Source organism: Podarcis tiliguerta, assembly GCF_965153285.1.
Source record: "Podarcis tiliguerta genome assembly, chromosome: 6".
NCBI lineage: Eukaryota > Metazoa > Chordata > Lepidosauria > Squamata > Lacertidae > Podarcis > Podarcis tiliguerta.
In genome coordinates, this window is record NC_139539.1 from 31,354,945 (window position 1) to 31,374,491 (window position 19,547).

Sequence of the window (19,547 nt, forward strand, 5' to 3'; positions counted from 1 at the left end):
TTGCTTCCCTGTTTGCAAAAAGTCTGATTCTGGGTGGGTGGGGAAAGCAGGCTCAACATCAATTGTGCAGCGTGGATTTGCAGTTGAATCCCAACAGAAAATAGCAACTGTCTGAAAGTGTCCTTATTCCCAGGTGAGTGGGCATAAAATTCCATCCTCCATAAATATGGACAAAATCGACATTTGGAAGACATAACTGTAGGATAGGAATGGTTTGCCTTGTGGGCGAGTTATTGCAACAGGAATGGAGAGATGGTCCCTTCTGCAACATGCAGCTTGCAGGTCACTTAAAGAGCTATCAAAACTCCAAAGGCAATGAGGTAGTGAGATCTGAGCTGAGCGATCAGATCTCTGGGAATTTTGTTAGGTGCATTGTCCATACCTATTCAGCAGGTATTGAGGAACATGGGTTACAAACTAGGTCTGTGTAAACACCATACATTTAAAGTGTGCACACACCCAATAATTCTGGGACATGTAGCTTGTTAAGGATGCTGGGACTTGTAACTTTGTGAGGGGTAAGCTACATTTCCTAGGACTCCCAGGGAGGGAGGATGTGCTTTAAATGTACACAGATAGCTCTCAAGCCATATTTTTGAACCACTGACAGATTCTTCCAGGGAAAAGATGAAAAGACACTGATCACCTGTGCCCCCAATTTCCAGTAGAAAAAAAATCCCAAAGTGGAGCAAAGGTTGCAGCATTTGGGACCTTTATATAAAGGGCGAGAAAGAGATGACAGGATATAATATTATAAAATTATGTGTGACATGAAGAAAGTGGATAAAGAAAAATTCATACGGGGAGAGGCAATCCTTGAGATATTGCAGTCCTGAGCCATTTAAAGCTTCATAGGTCAGTCATGATGGCCACATGCCACAAATGCCGGCTCCCTCAGCCTGTAAAGCGAGATGAGTGCCGCAACCCCAGAGTCATTCGCGACTGGACTTAACTGTCAGGGGTACCTTTACCTTTACTAGGCCAAAATCAGCACTTTGAATTGGGCTGGGAGACTGATTAGCAGCCAGTGCAGTCAGACCAGGATTGTCTTGCCCTAGTGAGCAAGCTGGCCACTGAATTCTGCACCAGGTGAAGTTTTTGAACCATGGGCGTAGTTGGGGGGGGGGAGGAGTGTAGCAGGAACGCCCCCCCCCCATCATTCAGTTTGTACAGACTTCACACACACTCACACTCACACACTACATACGCTACACTTCTGTTATAAATTCATAGAAAATCAACCATACATCAGATTTGCACTGTTCCACTTTTATTTTACTCCATGAAGGAAGGACTACAAAATGGGGAAGGTTTGATATACAGGCCACCATAATCCCTTGAGCATAGCAGCACATCCACAGGAGCCCTGCCCAGTTGCTATGCCAACCCTGATGGTCCTAGACAGAAGGCCATCAACTACACTACAGACTGCATACAGGAGTGGATTCAACACGGACTATAACAAAAGAACAGTGATTGGATTTCCCCTCAGGGGGCAGGAAACTGCAATCTCCCCTTTGTCACCTGGAAAGTACTCATGGGGAGGGGAGAAAGGAGGAACCAGCCAGGTGACAGGACACTCAGGTTACCACCACAACTCCTCCCTCAACCCCTCCTTTCTGTAATGTATGCATGATATTTCTGGGGGTGGGCTTGACCTAGAGGAGGGGAATTTCAAAAGTTTTTATAAAAGTTTTTTGCACACCATTGTTCTGGGTCTTTCCTCTCTCCTGCGAGTGAGGGGAACACCCTGCTGCAACAGTACAATAAAGGCCAAGCCTACAGGCTGCTGATTTGCTCCAATTTACTCTGGTTGGTGTCTTTACTTTTTGTCCAAGGGAGCCCTCGGATTTTTCTGGTAACAAGGAGGAAGCTTCCTTCTAAAATCAAATCAATCAATAAATACTTTACTAACTGACCAATAGAGTTGCAGATAGCTTGGTTCTCCCCCCCCCCCATAAATCCTGGCTACGCCCAGTTCTGAACCAACTTCAGAGGTAGCCCCAAGTAAAACACATTGCAATAATCTAACACAGAGGTTACAAGAGTGTAGACAACAGGCTATCCCTGTCCAGATGGGGGCACAGCTGGACCACTAGCTGAAGCTGATGGAAGGCACCCCATGCCAGCAAAGCTACTTGAACCTCAAGTGACAGCAATGGATCTAGTGGCACCTCCATGCTACTCCTTCAGAGGGAGTGTAACCCCATCAAGAGCAGGCAACCTCCCAGCCATGCGGTCTAGGGAACCACCCACTAACAGAGCCTCTGTCTTATCTGGAAACCTCAAAGTTAGATAACTGTGATGCGTTATATGTAGGGCTGCCTCTAAAGATGGTTCAAAAACTTCAGCTGGTGCAGAATTCAGCAGCCAAGTTGCTCACTGGAATAAGACGGTTTGAGCATATTTCACTGATCCTGGTCCAACTGCACTGGCTTAGTTTCCAGGCCCAATTCAAATTGCTGGTTTTGACCTATAAAGCCTTAAATGGCTCAGGACCACAATACCTCAAGGACCACCTCTTTCCATATGAACCTACCTGGATCCTGATATCATCTTCTGAGGCACTCCTTCATGTGCCGTCTCCTCAAGAGGTCCAGAAGGTGGCAACACAAGAACGGGCCTTCTCTGCAGTGACTCCCTGTCTGTGGAATGCTCTCCCCAGAGAAGTTCACCTGGTGCCTTCACTATACACCTTTTGGCCCCAGGCAATAACGTTCCTTTTTAACCAGGCCTTTGGTTGACCTGATCAACATCCCATACCCTTTTAGATGTGGCTCTTTTTGGGGGGGAGTATTACAGTGGTACCTCGGGTTAAGTACTTAATTCGTTCCGGAGGTCCGTTCTTAACCTGAAACTGTTCTTAACCTGAAGTGCCACTTTAGCCAATGGGGCCTCCTCCTGCTGCCGCGCCGCCAGAGCACGAGTTCTGTTCTCATCCTGAAGCAAAGTTCTTAACCTGAAACACTATTTCTGGGTTAGCGGAGTCTGTAACCTGAAGCGTATGTAACCTGAAACGTATGTAACCTGAGGTACCACTGTATTGGGTTATTGCTTTTATTTTAATTTTATGTACTGTGATCCTTTTAGGTGAACCTCCCTGAGACCTCTGGGTAAAGGGCGGTATATAAATCATGATCATCACCATCTGAGCTTCAGTTTGTTGGCTCTCATCCAGTCCATTACTGAGGTAAGACAACAGTCCAGCACATCCACTAGCCACACTTGCAGATGTAAAGGAGAAGCAGAGCTGTGTGTCATCTGCATATTGTTGACCAGATACTCCAAAACTCTGGATAAGCTCACTCTGTGGTTTCATATTGATGTTAAACAGCATGAGGGATAAAATCAAACCCTGAGGAACCCCACACTGAAAGCTCCACAGGGCTGGAGAGAATCCCCCTCTGGAAACGGCAATCTAAGCAGGACCGGAACCACCACAAAGGGAGCTGGCCACTTTTTGTAATATTTATATAGCGGCAGATGCGTGGGCGAATAGGACTCAATTCACCTGTCCAGCACTTGTTTACACTTTCTCTTATTTATCCATCTCCCTCCCTCGCCTTTTTTGTTCAATCAAGCATCTGTTTCTGCTTCCTCCGGACTCCACTCCTTCCTGAGCGATTAGCCCAGCCTGAGCCGCCCACTGACTGACTGCCTGTGCTGTCCCCAGGACTCCTGCTACCATCCTCCTCTGTGGAGGCAGCCATGCTCTGCGCGTGCTGGGAGGAAGCCCTTTTGCTCACAGCAGGGTTGAAAAGGTGGGGGAGCACATCCGAAAGCAACTATTTAAAGAGACCGCAGTTGCTACTTTCCTGGCGTGCCCTCAAGACCAGAAAAAATATGGGGAAGGAGATCCTCCACCGAGAGACAAACGATAAGCTGGTCTAAAGCAAAAAGAAAGTGCTTCTCCCCACACTTGCATTTCCAAAATTAACACTGCTTGTATTGTTTAAAAAAACAGCATATATGTGTATCTGAAATTTAGCATAGAAATACTAACATTGTGCAACAAATAAATCATTTTAAAACTCCAAATCACTCCTAGATCCCCTCCTAAATTACTTCAATGGGTTGCCTAATTCTGTTCCATGTGGGCAGCTGCCACTCTGATTTACGCAAGCGGGGGTGGGGGGGTTTCAGGCTAGGCCAATGGGGGTCAGGGACAGAGTCTGCTGTAAATGAACTTTAGATATATGATGTGTATTTAAAGCCCCATCCCAGAGAATCCTGGGAACTATAGTACACCACTCACAGAGCTACAGTTCCCAGCATCCTTAACTACAATTCCCAGGATTCTTTGTGGATGCTTTAAATCAACGGTGTGTGTAGACTCTGGACATAATAGGAGGAGACTCTTTAGATGCTAATGTGTTTTGTTTTTCTTAAATGGTCTTCACCCACCCCCCATGGTAATGTGCGTTATATCGCTTTCTTCAAAGTGTGATGAGCCAGTCTGCTGTGTACCTTGTTTTGAGGACCCTCCTACTCATTCTGCAGAGTGAGGCCCCTGGGCCTCTGCCACAAAGGCATAGCACTCCTACTGCCTCTTGCATTCTGATCTGACACCTCTCCTGAGCGCCAAAGGCAGCTCTTTTCTCATATACTCTGTGCAATTTCATTGCATTTCCAGGGAAGTATCCCTCCCTACCCGCCTCCAGAGATTCCTTTACAAAATGTTTGGGAACAAATACAGTTCTTGTTATCTCACCGGAAAGAAGAAGCGGCAGCATGGAAAGCAAATGTGGGCTGGTTGAGAATGTGAGTCACAACTTCCATTCTGGAGATGAATAAGTGAAAGCGAGGGAATCAGAAATGTCATGAGCGGTAGTAGGGCCCTGTAGCATAATGAGTAAACTCTATTTATTCTTTCAATCTGCTTACGCTGGGAATCTGCTCTAAAGCATATTCTTGTTCTGGGTTGAGATTTCTATTCCAGCTGACAAGCATTCTTTGTAATTCCAAGGGCTGCACAACTTTCCACCAGAATTTGTTTTGTTTTGGGACAGAGGTAACAAAGCTTTCTAGATCAAACCCGTTCTCGTGGACTAGTTTTATAGCTCATTAGTCTTTTTTCTTTTACAAAGCTTTGGGGAAAGGCTGCAGCTCAGTGGCACGGCACAGCTAGGCTTGCAGATGGTACCAGGTCCAGTCCAGACTAGAAAGACCACAGAAGAATAGAGTATGCACACTATATATCACAAATGAAAAGTGGCAGGTTTGCAAGTCTGTGAGCAAGTGACTTGCAAGTGACTTGCCCATGGCTTCTCAGTCTGCTCATTAGGTGTTAACCATTGATGAACAGCTTCAAGACTCCTGCTCTTATCTTTGTTTCGCATTGGAGCCACTAGGCAGCCCTTCCAGTAGATTTCTGCTGGAGTCTGCTGATTTCTGCTGGAGTCCAAGGCTGTGGCTATGGGAGAAACAAGACCTTTTGGGGCTACTGATGCTGTGAACCCCTCCTTCGTAGGTTCAGGTTATATATATGTGTAAATAAACCATATTTCATAAAGACACCCCAGTTTCTGCTGTGCCTCCCAAAGGGCAACACAAACCTTGAGTTTGGAAACCCTGAAATCTTGCACTACTCAGAGACGGAGGAGGTATGCAACAGTATGAAGCTTAGGTGGTGGTGAGGAAATCCAAGAAGGTGGTTTTAAAAATTCTATTTCTCTCTTCCTGCAGAGCTTCTGGCACTGTCTCTCTGACATTGCTACAGGATTAGGGTAGGTCTGAGTAATCTCCCAGGTACCTGTTCCAGCTTGGCGGCTATTGTTTCTACACGGGGTAACCTTGTAGTTCAAAGCTTCCTCAACTGCCTATTCATAAATTGACATTCCTGTGAGTCATGTCAGCAAAACCAGCAAGGTCAAGTTATAAATGAGGAGCATGTGGTGGTGAAGAGATCCAATTACCTACGTACATAATCCAAAAGGTGAGCAATATAACAGAAAAACAAACGTCTGAATTAGTTGCCAAGCAACCACAAAAAACTGGCACAGTAAGTATTTTGTGCTCTTCCCCCCCCCTCTGTCCCCCCTCCCGGCTGCTGTCAACCAGCTTGAGGCCATTTGCCAGGAAAGAAAGGGACAAGGCTGCCCCCCTCCCACCCCGCTTTATAGCAGTGTTTAAAAACAGATGTACATTTATGGTAAATATGCACCTTTTGTGCTGAATTCTTCAAAGTGCTGCCCAAATATGCTGGAGACGTGGGTGCTCCTCCTAGGCTCACCAAAACTCATTGGGCTGTGCCCTCAGACCCGCTGTAAAATCTACAAATAGGCAAGGACCTTTATAAGGACCAACCAAAATGCCCCAAATGGTGGCATGTCTTCAAGTTCTCCAGAACAAGCAACATCATGCACAAAGCAGGAAATTTGAGGTGGGTTGTTGTTGTTTTTTTGAAAAGCATTCCTTCCTTCTTTCCTTTGTCCTCATCTCCACATACCACTATTTCATGACAGTTTACTTGGTTTTAATAAAGGTACTGGTCAACTGTGGGTTTTGGAGGGTTCCTCTCATGAGCGTAGCCAAAATTTTTTTGGGGGGCAGGACTTTTGTTGGGGGGGCAGAACTGAAGTGATTGGTCAGTTACTTAAATATTTCTATTGTTTTACTTGATCGGGGGGGGGCAGCTGCCCTCCTGCCCCCCCCTTGGCTACATGCATGGTTCCGCTCCCCCCACATGGACCAAGACTGCTGCATTTACTTTTTATGTGCCTTCAGAAACAACTCTGCTCACTAGCTCCACCCCCAACCCTTCACCAAACTCTGCCTAGGGGAGCTGAGAGGGGTGGCAACCCCCCCCCCCCCACATTGTGTTCATCCAGCCATCTGATGCAGTTGAAGAAGCCATTATTATGTCCCGTGCTCAGTTATTCAGCGTAATATATCCAACCAGATCAAGTCTATAGCATAGAGTAATGTAACATTTGTTAAAACTGAAAGAAGGCTCAGGATTGTTTGACAAGCCATGGCAAAAACTGCACACGGGTTGCTGTGAATTTGCGTCAGAGACCTGGAAAATCTTTTCTGCAAATATGCATTTGCACCCTCTTATCGGTTATATCACTGAGTGCACCTTCAGTAAACTGAATTAGGTACAAAGCATGGGTGGGGAAGTTTGTTTCAAAGGAGGCAGCTGTCAAGTCAAGCACAGCGGAGGTAAGAAGTGAGGCGATTTTCATCACGAAACCATGAACATAATGTAGAGATTGGCAAGAACAACAGTCAGAACGAGGGACAGCATAAGAGCAAATGATATCAAATGTGCTTGTTTTTTTAAAACGGCTTGACAATCAAGGAAGTGCAGCACAGTGACCAATCAACACCTCATCATGCAAAATCCTGCTTAAATCCCATGTGCTCATCACCAGCAACATTGACCCAGTTGGGCTTAAACTCTTCTCTTTCACACTGGAGTTTGGAGGTATCAGGATGCATAAATAATCTACTTCATCATATTTCTGACAGAATCAGGCATCTTTCATAATTCAGAGCCACAGAATAAATGAGCTTTTTGCAAACCAGCAATGCCTACCACACCTTTTTAATTATTGTTTTATATTGTTTAAGAGCTCTGTGCCACCCTTCTGGTGTCCGTACACCACTTGAGGCAGTTAACAACTACTTAAAAGCACAACACAATTATATATTTTATACACACACACACACAGCAGCAATAAAAATACAGGAAATATGCCTTGAAAAAGTTTAAATGGCTGAGAATACACTTAGCAGGGAAAAAAACCCCTACCGACATAAAAAATGTATTTCCTAGCCAGAGATCCGGAGACAGGGTTTAAAGGTTTTTTGTTCTCTTTTTGTGTGTGTGGCATTTGATCTACATTGCAAAAAATCAGACTTCTTGTGACAGCTAGTGCTGCTTTGTAACCTGGCAAATACCTTAACTGGTTTCAAAAAAAACCCAAAAGTGATGTAGTTGCATGTTGAGTCTTATTTCTGTGTTGCATCCCCTTTTGTCGAATCGTTTCCAGGGGGAAGCTGTGTTAGTCTCCTGGAACCTAGCAGAACACTTCATGACTCTGAGGAATTGGGCTGCAGTTGACAAAATTTATGCCATAGTAGATTTGTTGGTTTTTAATGTGCCACATGAGTCCTTGTTGCTTCTCTTGAATGAAATTGTAACTTACCTGGAAAGGGCTTGTCAGCATCTTGTTTTGGAATGCCTGCAGGGCTGATCTCTTGCTGTGTACTGTATTAAACTTCCTGACATGAGTTATTTTAGACTCACCTCCGCCCCTTCCTTTTGTGATATTACAGGCCTGAGAACTTCCTTTCTTTTACGGTAAAGGAGCAAGTGGCGCTGTTCAATGACTGTGGTGTTAGTGTGTTAGTGCCGCAGATCTTTCCGGCCATGCGGCTTTTGATGAAATAAACTTCCCTTAAACTAGGTGGGTGTTTAAAGTCAAATGTCACTGAGATGACAGTTGTTTGTATTTCCAGTCTCCCTAACTGTACTCAACAAAACAATAGAAAGAAGGGGGATCTTTGCTTTAATTTCTGAAACAGTGCGTATTTAATCTTCACAAACATTTCGGAAATCAAATGTGACACTGTCCCCCACTTGTGTGGTTTTAAAAACCAAAATATAAATCTATTAAAATGTACGCACACACAAAGCCATTATTAGAAAGGCAATTCATACATATCAAGGAGGCTGGCTTACCCGTAAACATTTCCAGCTGGCCATCTGCTGTTGCCTAATGAAACTGCCTTGTCTGCTTCACATGACCCAGTTGCCTGGACAATTGAGAGGAAGCACTTACTTTTATGTGAACAGAGTCACTGTAGAACCAAATTGCAAGGATCAGTTTACAGCACTAGCTCCTGGAAAAACACCACAATGCTCACGCCCTATGATCGCCAGACAAGAATGAAAGGCCAAAGATATTCAGAGACAATTAAGCAGGCTAGGGTGGCAGCCTTGAACTGTCCCAGTCTCAAGTGCTTCTGAAAGCCTGTATGACTCTAAAGGACTTTTTAACAGGGTTTTCTTCCTGCTGGTTGCAAAGAGAAGCTTGCAAATGTCACCTCAGATTATAGACTAAACTTGCCTGGAGCCAGACAGACAAATGGATAGATTGGTGAATGTATGAAAAGTCACTTAAGCTGCACAGTCACTTAACATATGCACTCTATATATTACCTGCCTCGTTTTTAAAAGATGTTCAAATGACCCTGAATACTTAGGAGTATTCCTTCCAGCCCCAGCCACAAAGCAAGATTGAGTAATTGGTTGTGGTTCTATATTGCACAGCTAACAGAGTGGCTGCTACGTACTTAGCTGAAGCAGTCGGAGAACGAAGTCAATCCCAAGTGATTGATTATTGCCCCATTCTTCCATGCAAGCACCATCTCAGATAAGGAATATATTTTAAACGACTGTACTCGAGTGGGAGAGAAGCAGTAATGCAGAGACCCAACTCCACACAGACCTCGTTGCTTTATGGCTACTTGCATTCTCTGAAAAGTGGAGCCATATCTTTAAGAGATCCCAGGAGTAACCAACAGTATCCCACAACTTGCATTTGTGGGGACAGCTGTTTCTCAAAATCACCCTGGCACGACCGTGGGTGAATCCCAGGGAAGACCCAGTCCCTTGTGGAGCTGTGGGTGCAGGAGACACAGATTCAAATCTCCACTCAGCCATAAAGCTCACTGGGCAACCTTGGGACAGTCACTGTATCTCGGTCTAACCTACCTCACAGGGTTGTTGGGAGGGGAAAGGGGTGGGAAAACACCTTGCGTGCCACATTAGCTCCTTGGAGGAAAGGTGAGAAAGTATAAATGTAAATAAATAGGTTTTGGGACAGCAGTGCCCTTTGGAGACTCTTCTTCCTTTGGCTCTTAATTAGATTGGCACAGGGGATGGAGCGGGCTAACAATTTTGGGGTCCTTGAGTCCCACAGGACCCAGTCTCCTCCTCCTCCTCCTCCTCCTCGATGCCTGCCCAACAATATACGGTAAGTAAAAGACATAGAAAGCCATGTGAGGGAGCGTCTCCATGCAGAGTTGTAAATGAGGAAGGAAATTCCCTCAGTGAGACGAATTCTATTTTTCATAGTAGGAGCAATGGCGCCATCTTCTGGAGCAGTATTTTGCCAGTGATGCCTGTAAGATTGGAATACAGGACAAGCTGTTGCTGCTGGAGGAAAATGTGCCCCCTCACAGCAGCCACCTCCTCCTCCTCCTCTGCTGTGCACCACCTGCCAACTGCAACAGATACTCAAGGGAGGAAGCAGTGGTGGGTGTGCGTGTGCAGAGGAGGAGGGGCTGACATGTGCAGCAGATGGATCAGTCAGCTCTCCCAGTTATCTGGAGCCTGCAGTCCTGAGGCAACGGCTTCACCCCTCATGGACGGGGCTGGCCCTGCTCAAATGCTTCGTCACCAGTGCAATGCAGCAGTTATTATAATCTTCTGGTTTGCACGGATAACATTCTCCAGTTCTCCTCCAAACTGCCGAACTGAACTCACGGAGGATGTGCAGGCATGCTTCATGTAAAGGTAAAGGTACCCCTGCCCGTACGGGCCAGTCTTGACAGACTCTAGGGTTGTGCACCCATCTCACTCAAAGAGGCCAAGGGCCAGCGCTGTCCAGAGACACTTCCGGGTCACGTGGCCAGCGTAACATTGCTGCTCTGGCAAGCCAGAGCTGCACACGGAAATGCCGTTTACCTTCCCGCTAGTAAGCGGTCCCTATTTATCTACTTGCACCCGGGAGTGCTTTCGAACTGCTAGGTTGGCAGGCGCTGGGACCGAACAGCGGGAGCGCACCCCGCTGCGGGGATTCGAACCGCCAACCTTTCGATCGGCAAGCCCTAGGCGCTGAGGCTTTTACCCACAGCGCCACCCGCGTCCCATGCTTCATGTAGGGTCTATCAAAAACTGCAGAAACAAGCAGTGCATGGTCCAGTGGAGCCCTGCCATGCACCTGGTCTCCCTGCAGCAGTTTCTGCTGCTTACCAGGAGGGGCAAGGTGGAGGGAATGGTGACCAGATACACTGGTGGAGCTCATTTAGTGCTCTAGTCCATGTGCTTGCACTGCACCCCTCCCTGCTGGACGCTGCTAGTAAAAAAATTATTCAGCCTTGGTGAAGGTGCAGACCCATTTCTTAGAATCATAGAGTTGGAAGGAACCCTCGTCCAACCCCATGCAATGCCACACAACTGTCCCTTATGGGGATCGAGTCTGCAACCTTGGCATTACCACCACACTCTAACCAACTTGATTCTAACACCATGGAGTGAAGGATTTCAGCATGGCTGTCTCAAGTCTCTAAAGACCTACATTGGCTCCCAGTACATTTCCGAGCACAGTTCAAAGTGTTGGTGCTGACCTTTAAAGCCCTACACAGCCTCGGCCCAGTATACCTGAAGGAGTGTCTCCACCCCCCATCGTTCAGAGCGGACACTGAGGTCCAGCACTGAGGGCCTTCTGGTGGTTCCCTCGCTGTGAGGGAACCAGGAAGAGGGCCTTCTTGGTGGTGGTGCCTGCCCTGTGGAACACCCTCCCATCAGATTTCAAGGAAATAAACTACTGTATCAGACTTTTAGAAGGCATCTGAAGGCAGCCCTGTTTAGGGAAGTTTTTAATGTTTGATGCTTTATCATGTTTTAATATTCTGTTGGGAGCCGCCTAGAGCGGCTGGGGAAACCCAGCCAGATGGGTGGGATATAAATTATAAATTATTATTAATAATAATAAATTGTTTATTTGTGATTTATATGCATGCATGCATGAGTGGATCATGCTTGCATTTTGGGACTTACCTTTGAAGCGCAGCTATGAAGGCTGCCACGATGAGCTCCTGAACTTCAATTTTTCCCACTGGGCCTTTGGGTGTTGCTGCCAGGAATGTTCAGAAATGCAGTTCGGCAGCCTCCAGGAATTCTCCAGCCTCCAGGGCTGTTTTGGCATGCATCACAGGAGCAGTTTGAGTGAGTGACGGTTTAGAGGCAGCATCATGTTGCAGCCCTAAGCACTCAGTCTGCTCCTTCACTAGAACTCACAAAGACAATAGACTAACCTGATCCCACAAAAGTAGGGATAAGAGCAGATAAGATGAAAGCTGGAAAGAGACTCTGGAGGAATGCAGCACCCTTGAATCAGGTTACAGCTGACCTTACCCCTATCCATTATTCAAGCTCCCCAGCCTGTCTGGGAGTGCAGTCAGGAGAATAAAATGAATGAGCACGAGGTAAAGAGGAAGAAGACTAGGCATCACATTGTCCACTAATCCAGAGAAAGTCATGATCAGGGGGCACATTCTAGGCTCCTCCATTTACAGGCCTGACCTTCAGGAGTAAGTTATGTTAGGGAATGCAAGATAATTTGGTGCATTTTCTAGATAGCTAAGCAAGTGGTTGTTGGTTATTGTCCCCCCCCCCACCCCCCGCAATGGGTTGTTTTGAAAAACTCTCTCTCTCTTTTAAATTAAGTTCCTTCCCAACTATATTGCTATATCCCTAGGTGACCTTGGGCCAGTCACTGTCTCTCAGCCTAACCTACCTCACAGGGTTGTTGTGGGGAGGGGAGAACCATATACGCCACCTTGGGCTCCTTGCAGGAAAACGTGGTGTATAAATTTAAGAAATAAACAAAACAAAACAAAACAGGTAGTGCTAGGGTTGCCATATCCGGTGCAAATCCGGGCACAAAAGTGTAAAATTGCAAAAAAAGAGAGAGAAGTTTTTGAGCTACTCCCCCCCCCCAATAATTTTTATTAAGTTTCCATTTGCCAAATTAAACATATCATACCAATTAGTCCAAATTATATCAATACACATCATAAAGTCCAAATGTTTTCCAAATTAAAATTTTTTTTGTGGGGGGTACCCATGCTCCTTGATCGTCAGGAATCCAAAGATCCAAATTCGTGCTGCTTTCCTTACTGCAATGTTCTTTCCAGTCCCATCTTCTCATATTTGTCATTTATTCATTTTCCTTTTCTGTCACCTCCGAGTTTTCTCCACAAGTGGATTAAAAGGAACAGTCTTATTTTGTCTCTGTGTGGGTTTTATAATGCTCTCTCATATGTCCACAAATCCAACCATCATGTTTTCGAGCAGACACTCCGTCCTGTCATTCCGGTGAAATACAGTCTAAATGTCCACTCGTTTACTTTCCAGACCCGCTGCCTCATAATTAGTCTTCCAGGAGGATAACAGCCCTTTCTGATTTACAATTCCAGCCTGATATCCAAGCGGCTCTTCCTCCCTAGACAATCCATCTTGCAGCTGAGATCTGCCTACGCATCGAAGCATTTCTTACTGAGAGAGACTCACTTGTTTCCAAATCTGAGTCAACGTGAGTTGCCATGCATCCAGATTTTCCCGGACATTTTTTGAGATTTCTGCCTGGACACTGCTTCCGACTGCAGTATTCCAGCTATGTCAAGGAAATTCCGGATGTATGCCAACCCTAGGTTGTACCAAATGAAGAGAGAGAGACCTTTAGGGTTTTTGTATACCAATGACCCATCAGAGTAAGCTTTATGCCTAGTCACTCGTCCATCTAGTTACTGGTCCATCTAGGTAAGTGTTGTTTAAACTGACTGGCAACAGTGCTCTTAATTCAGATTTCCATTTACTACAGAAAAACTGTTAAGCAAAACTAATCTGTGATACATCTGCAGTAGCTGCTGGTGGGGAAACCTTTAGCACATTTGGGGGCGGGTTGATGGTTTGTCATGTGTCTGGTGATGTTCCAGTGGGTGGTCCCTCTCACCGCACTCCTGCTGTATTTTTGATACAGCTGTTTTGTGCAAGAGCAAAGCAGCTGTTTCAAGCATAAGATATACATAGAATGAACATGTCTTCAGGGATGTTGTTGCCAAAAAACCCCCGCCTCTAGATCTCTTGCACCAGGCCCCAGAACTTTTGCTGCCTTTTAAAAACATGTTGTTTATTGATAGATATTTTAAAATACTTACAGAGCTGCTGGGCATGCTGCAAAGCTCAGTGCCAGTGAGAACTGAGCCACTCACCGCTTTAATTTGCAGAGGTCTCAATCCACATATGTACTGGGAGCAGAAAATCCTGTTCATGTCCCATAGTTCAGGATGAGAACCAGCATCTGTCATCCCCTGCCCTCCCTGAAAGCCTAAGTTTGCATCCCTGTTTACAAATTGTGCCAGGTTCTTTGAAGTATCTAACAACACCCCTTCTTCCTTCCTTTCACAATGCCAATAACCATCTTTTCCTTCGTGTTTCCCAGCAAGCATATTCCTGGCAACAGAGGAAAGAACGGCAGTCTTACAGGAAATTAAATGTATGGGGAACTGATAGTACAAATATATTTCCCTCCCCGCTTCCCTGTATGTTTGTTCAGCATTAATAAAGCATGTGGGTGTTAAATCTCACAGGAATCAAGTACAAGGGCAGAGAGGCGGCCATTTAATCCATGATTTCTGCTTCCAGTGTCTGGGCTGTGCTGTTTAGATCTGTATTGCGGCTCTGAAATGATACAGATGTCCAACCCACCACAAGATTGGACAAGCGTTTTACCGTACACAATTTGACACCAAGGCAAAGCAGAACTAAGCAGTAGAATTCTGCTATATTCAGAAAGGTGCACATTACTGAGCAAATGTAAGGGTTATTAGTAGTGTGTGGGAGGAAGAAACAGATTTCTCTACAAGAAGCAAAGTCAGCGCTATCGGCTTCTGCTACTTCAGGCAGTGGGCTGTTGCTATTTTAGGCTGGGCTTCAGCTACACAGAATGCACAATTATAGTTATTATTATTCAGTGCTTCTTTTCTGGGGGTACGCAAGGGTATGCAGTGCCAGCACTCCCCGCCCCCTGCAAATGTTAAAAGTGCACTTATTATTTATTCCATTTACCGTATATACTGCCATTCATCAAAAGATCTCAGGGCGGTTCACAAATAAAGACCCTTCTCTCTGCCTGAAAGAGCAGGAGGTTGGTGATCAAATGAAGCAGACGGTGCTGGTACGTGTGGTGTCTGTGTGTGTATGTGCAGAGGCTGTTTAAATAATGGGAGGCAGTGTGAAAATATATGTATCAGTGGATTGGTAATGGCCCAGCAAATTCTTTCAAAATCATGGGAGAAACTCATCCATTTGGGTGCCTTTGCTGCTGTCACTGAAAAGCAGGCACCGAGGTAGGCTGAAGCTGTGAGCCATTGGGACATGGAACCAGTTGCATCTTCCCACTTGCAAGAGCACTGAAGGCAGAGCTCAGGTGGCCTGACTCAGCTGCAAAATAGATGTATCCGAACATCTCTGTTGGATGGTATGTTGTTCTATGCCTGGAAAACAACAGGTAGGGCTTTTCTTTTTGCTTGCCAGGGATGCACGATGATCTTCAGATACCGGATAAGCTCCCTTCGGAAGGCAGATTGGGTGCAGGCATAGAGATACATATTGGCAGCAGTGTTGGTCATTTCCAGCATGGTCCCTATATCTGCCACAATGTTTATGGTCTTGGAGTAATCTTTCCTTTCTATGTCATAGTAGCAGGTCTTGATGATGATTTGGGTAACAAACCTTGTGGTACAGAGATAGGCAAACGTCATTGAAACTGTCACCAGGAGGATAACGGACTTCTTTTTTGGTTTCCCTAAGTGAGTTTTAGGTGGGGATCTATGCAGCACCTCTCGAGAGAGACAGTGCACCTTGTTATGGCGCATTATCTGTCTTAGAATGAGGCTGTTCAAGGTGAAGATGATGGTATATGGGATAATATAGAGCAGAGAAGTCTGAAACCACACAAGCGCTTCAACGTATGTTCTGGAGAGCTTAGGGTTATACTTGCAGATAGAAAGTCCTGTAGCATTCTCCACCGCCGAATAGTTTGACCAGTAATGGGGGATGGCCACAATGTAGCTGCACACATGGATCACACCAATAGCATACAGTGTGTTCCTGGCAGAACAGATTCTCATCTTTAGCCTGAAGGTGTTGATAGTGATAAAGCGCTCAATGGTGAAGGAGACCACCAGCCAGACAGAAGTGTTGACTGCACCATAACAGAAAACATCCCGCAGGGTACACCAGGGGTCACTGTACCAGAATGGTCTTTCACTGAAATGTTCTGTGACCATCTCAAGGAGGACGAAAAGAACAAGGACCACTGTGTCTGAGAAGGACATGGCCATGAGGTGGTACCGACTGGAAGGGGCAATACGACAGTTCTTTCGCCACAAGATGAACAATGTCATAATATTTGCTGCAATGAAAAACAAGACCATGTAACCCAAGAACCAGGACCAAATTCCGTACCTGGAAGCCTCTAATCAATAAACCGTATGCCTAATACACGTCAGTGTAGCCCTGACCCCACCCGCTTTGTGCCTTGGCCCTGTATTTTCACAACACTTTTGTCTTCTTGTGTCCCCTCCACTCTGCCGCTCCCTAGACCTGTTTCCTCTGCTAACCCTTATATCTGCTTGTTCTGTTTATTCCTTCAGCTACCCTTCACCTCAACTGAGGGACCTCGTCTCAGTTTAGCAGCCCGTTTACTCTCCACATACCTCCCCAAAATCTGTATGAAGTATGGATCCCAAACATACGACATTCTCCACTCTCATAGATGTTGAGCTACAAACATTCTGTTGCTGTTTCCTTCTCCCTGAGCAATTCAAATATTTGGAAACACTGTCCCATCAGCTCACTCAGTTGGCTTCCCCATTGCAATTACTACTGCAGATAACTCCATCGTACATGTTGGGTAAACTATTGCTCAGCTGGCAGCCAAGGACCAGGTTCCAAGAGAAAATAAAGCCAATAGTGCTTCCTCTTTCATGGCACTATGCTAAGGGGTTGTATCCAGCATTTGGCATCCAACCGAGTAAGCTTTTCAACAAGTTCTGCAGTTGTAGAGTCAGAATATAAAAGTGCCTTTCTGCCAATGTACTCACACAAGGTATCTAAAATAAAGATACCAAACCACCTTGTGTGAATACATTGGCAGAAAGGCACTTTTTATGTTCTGACACTAGAACTGTGGAGTAAGTCAACAGAATTTTCTCAGGCCGCTGGTGGTCCTTCAGGAGCTAAATTCTACCCTGTTCTATCCCCTGCAAATTGGGAAGAAGAGTTATTTAGATTATCATTCAGCATCCTAAAACATCTATGACTGTTTCTCTCATATTATTTTTAAATGGTTCCAATGCTATCAGTGTAAACACATTTGAAGTAAATTTCAAGACAGTTGCAAGTATTGATATGCCAGCTGAAGATCACCGAGAAATAAGCTTAAAGCAGGCTCAGCTGGAATACTGATTTGTAAACATCTCTAATGGCTGTCAGAAGATGGAAGAACTGCATGAGCATCACTTACAGACATTATACAGGCTGTCAGAAATCCCAAGAGCACAAGAGGGAGAGCAGCTTCTAAAGCATGACCCAGCTTTAAGGACTGTTTTTCTCTCCTCATTCAAAACTGTATTTTTCTTCTCCCCTTTCAGTGAGAAGCCCCTCCCCCCGCCCGCATCGCTGACTGTTGCTCTACCAGACATTAAATCTTTGTTGCTTCTGTGGTTGCATCCCTTGCTCAGGAAGACAGCCCAATTTTGGAAGACATTTCTAATTGCTGCTTACGTCCAGCATACTTACATGGGATCCCGATTATTGCTAGAAGTGGATAGAACACTTTATTTAGTGTTACCATCCAGTGTTCTGACGGCATTCTGAAATCCAGTTCTCTGGCAAATGTCTTGTCTGCTAGTGTTAAAAGACAGTCCAGCATTTCCTTATGGCAGGACTGTCCTGTGTTTATCTTCCTAATTGCTATCTGTTTAAATAATCAGTAACTTAATTTAATTTAGCACCTACAAATCTCAGGTTAATTATTATCAGGTTAGTTATGAAAGGAGAGGATATGCACAGAGACAAGATTATGAGCACAAAATTAAACATGATCAACTAAAGTGGTAGAATAAGGTAATGGATATATCCGTAAATTCTCTAGTGCAGGCAAAAAAAAGGATGGATGCTGCTCTAGGTTCATGATTGAATTTTAGCCTTATTTTGTTTTAAATTTGTCCCACTTGTCTCTGATTTTGCTCTTTAACATGTTTCTTGCTATTGCAACTTTGATTGCCTTTCATATGACAAGAATTTGCTTTTTGTATTTCAGTTTTATGGCTCACGAGGAAGGAAAATTTTAACTCAGAAAATGCCAAATGCCACTTGACACCAACACCTGAAATGTTCTTCTGTTTGGAAAGCCAAACACACTGATCTTTGCAATATAGAAGAACTACGCACCAAGCAGAAAGCCTCCCACTATTAAGGTGATAATCAGATAAAAGGTCCCAGGAGAACTGAAATAGGGGTATCAAATACAAGAAAAGGAAATGTGAGGAAACCGTGCCGTTGCAAAAACTCATACTCAAAAACTCATAAATGCAAGAGTTGTAGAAGTCAAAACCACAGTGAAGAGAAGCAGCAAGTGCAAGAATCTCTTGAGCCAGTCACCAGTTTCACCTCAAACCATGTTATGTGTAGTTTGAATTTGATCTTTATAATAATAGAGTTTTAACAGTATTCAAAGTAGGATTATATATAGATGTTATTTCTGTTTACTTGTAAGCCACTCTGGCAGTTTTTCTGGCTGAAGAGTGGGCTATAAATGCTTTGAATGAATACATAAAATGCCCACCAAGTGTGCTCTGTGTGTGTGTGTATATAAGGAGAAAAGAGCTGCACCCGAGTGGGAGGGATAGTGCAAATTCAGGTTCCCTTTAAAGCTAGCTCCCACACCACTTTCTTTTCCTTAGCCTGTGATTTTCCCATTGGTTCCTTCACTTGCATACATCTGCTGCTCTTAGCTGTTTCCTATTCAAATAGAACCCATCTTCAATTTGTTAGCAAAGTAACTACTGCACTGTCCAAGCCTGAGATAGTACTTCCAGACAATAGCCATCTCATTTGAATTCCCAGCTTCAATTCTTTATCCTTTAACTTTGTGGCTTGTTAATGCAAGTCACAGACCCCTTTCCTTCCTATGCATCACCTGTTTGATACCTAAATAGGTAGGAAGTGAGGTTCAGGTGTAGTGTAATGACCATGAATATGAAAAGGCAGGGTCTCCCTCAAGTAGCATTTAGCAAAGGTGCTAAATAGACAGGGGGGAGACACTATTTGCCAGATGAAAGGTTGCAGATTTCCTACATATTTATTGTGTTATCTTACTTCCTCACATCTTGTCAATGGGCTCTTCATCGGCCTGCGCTGTTGAATAGCTCAAGAGGAAGAGGCAAGACTTGCAGAGGTTTAATAATTTCTACAATTAATGGGTGGTATTAAATTAAGTAACTGTGCAAGCCCAAGTTCCACCTGGGCAACAGGACTTTCCCTCCCCCTAACCAAAATATACTTCAAAGTATTAGGGAAAGCCACAGAACATATTTAATTGGTGTACGGGGGGAGGAGAAGGGGAAAATGTTCTGTGAATACAACCCAATGACATTATGTTAAAACTTGTTTTGCCCAACTGTCTACCCTAACACTACACTTTGGTGACATTGTATCTTCTTTCTATAGCTAAGAAAAATGG

General features: G+C 44.8%; 1 protein-coding gene across 1 annotated transcript; it reads right to left on the bottom strand.

Moving 5' to 3' along the window:
* Positions 1 to 14,918: 14,918 nt before the first annotated feature.
* LOC310679352 (putative G-protein coupled receptor 139) lies at positions 14,919 to 17,771 on the bottom strand. Its single transcript, XM_083444547.1, has 2 exons — positions 17,603 to 17,771; positions 14,919 to 16,214 (listed from the first exon to the last, which is right to left on the bottom strand). The coding sequence occupies exons 1-2, from the start codon at positions 17,733 to 17,735 to the stop codon at positions 15,289 to 15,291; spliced, it is 1,059 nt and encodes a 352-aa protein (XP_083300673.1). The 5' UTR covers positions 17,736 to 17,771; the 3' UTR covers positions 14,919 to 15,288.
* Positions 17,772 to 19,547: the final 1,776 nt, after the last annotated feature.

Excerpts from the sequence above, each read along its gene's own strand:
- LOC310679352 (XM_083444547.1), bottom strand. The coding sequence starts at position 17,735 with ATGCTGGACTGTCTTTTAACACTAGCAGACAAGACATTTGCCAGAGAA. Across the intron at positions 16,215-17,602 it reads AGCAATAATCGGGATCCCAT|CAAATATTATGACATTGTTC; the intron begins GTAAGTATGCTG and ends TTTTCATTGCAG.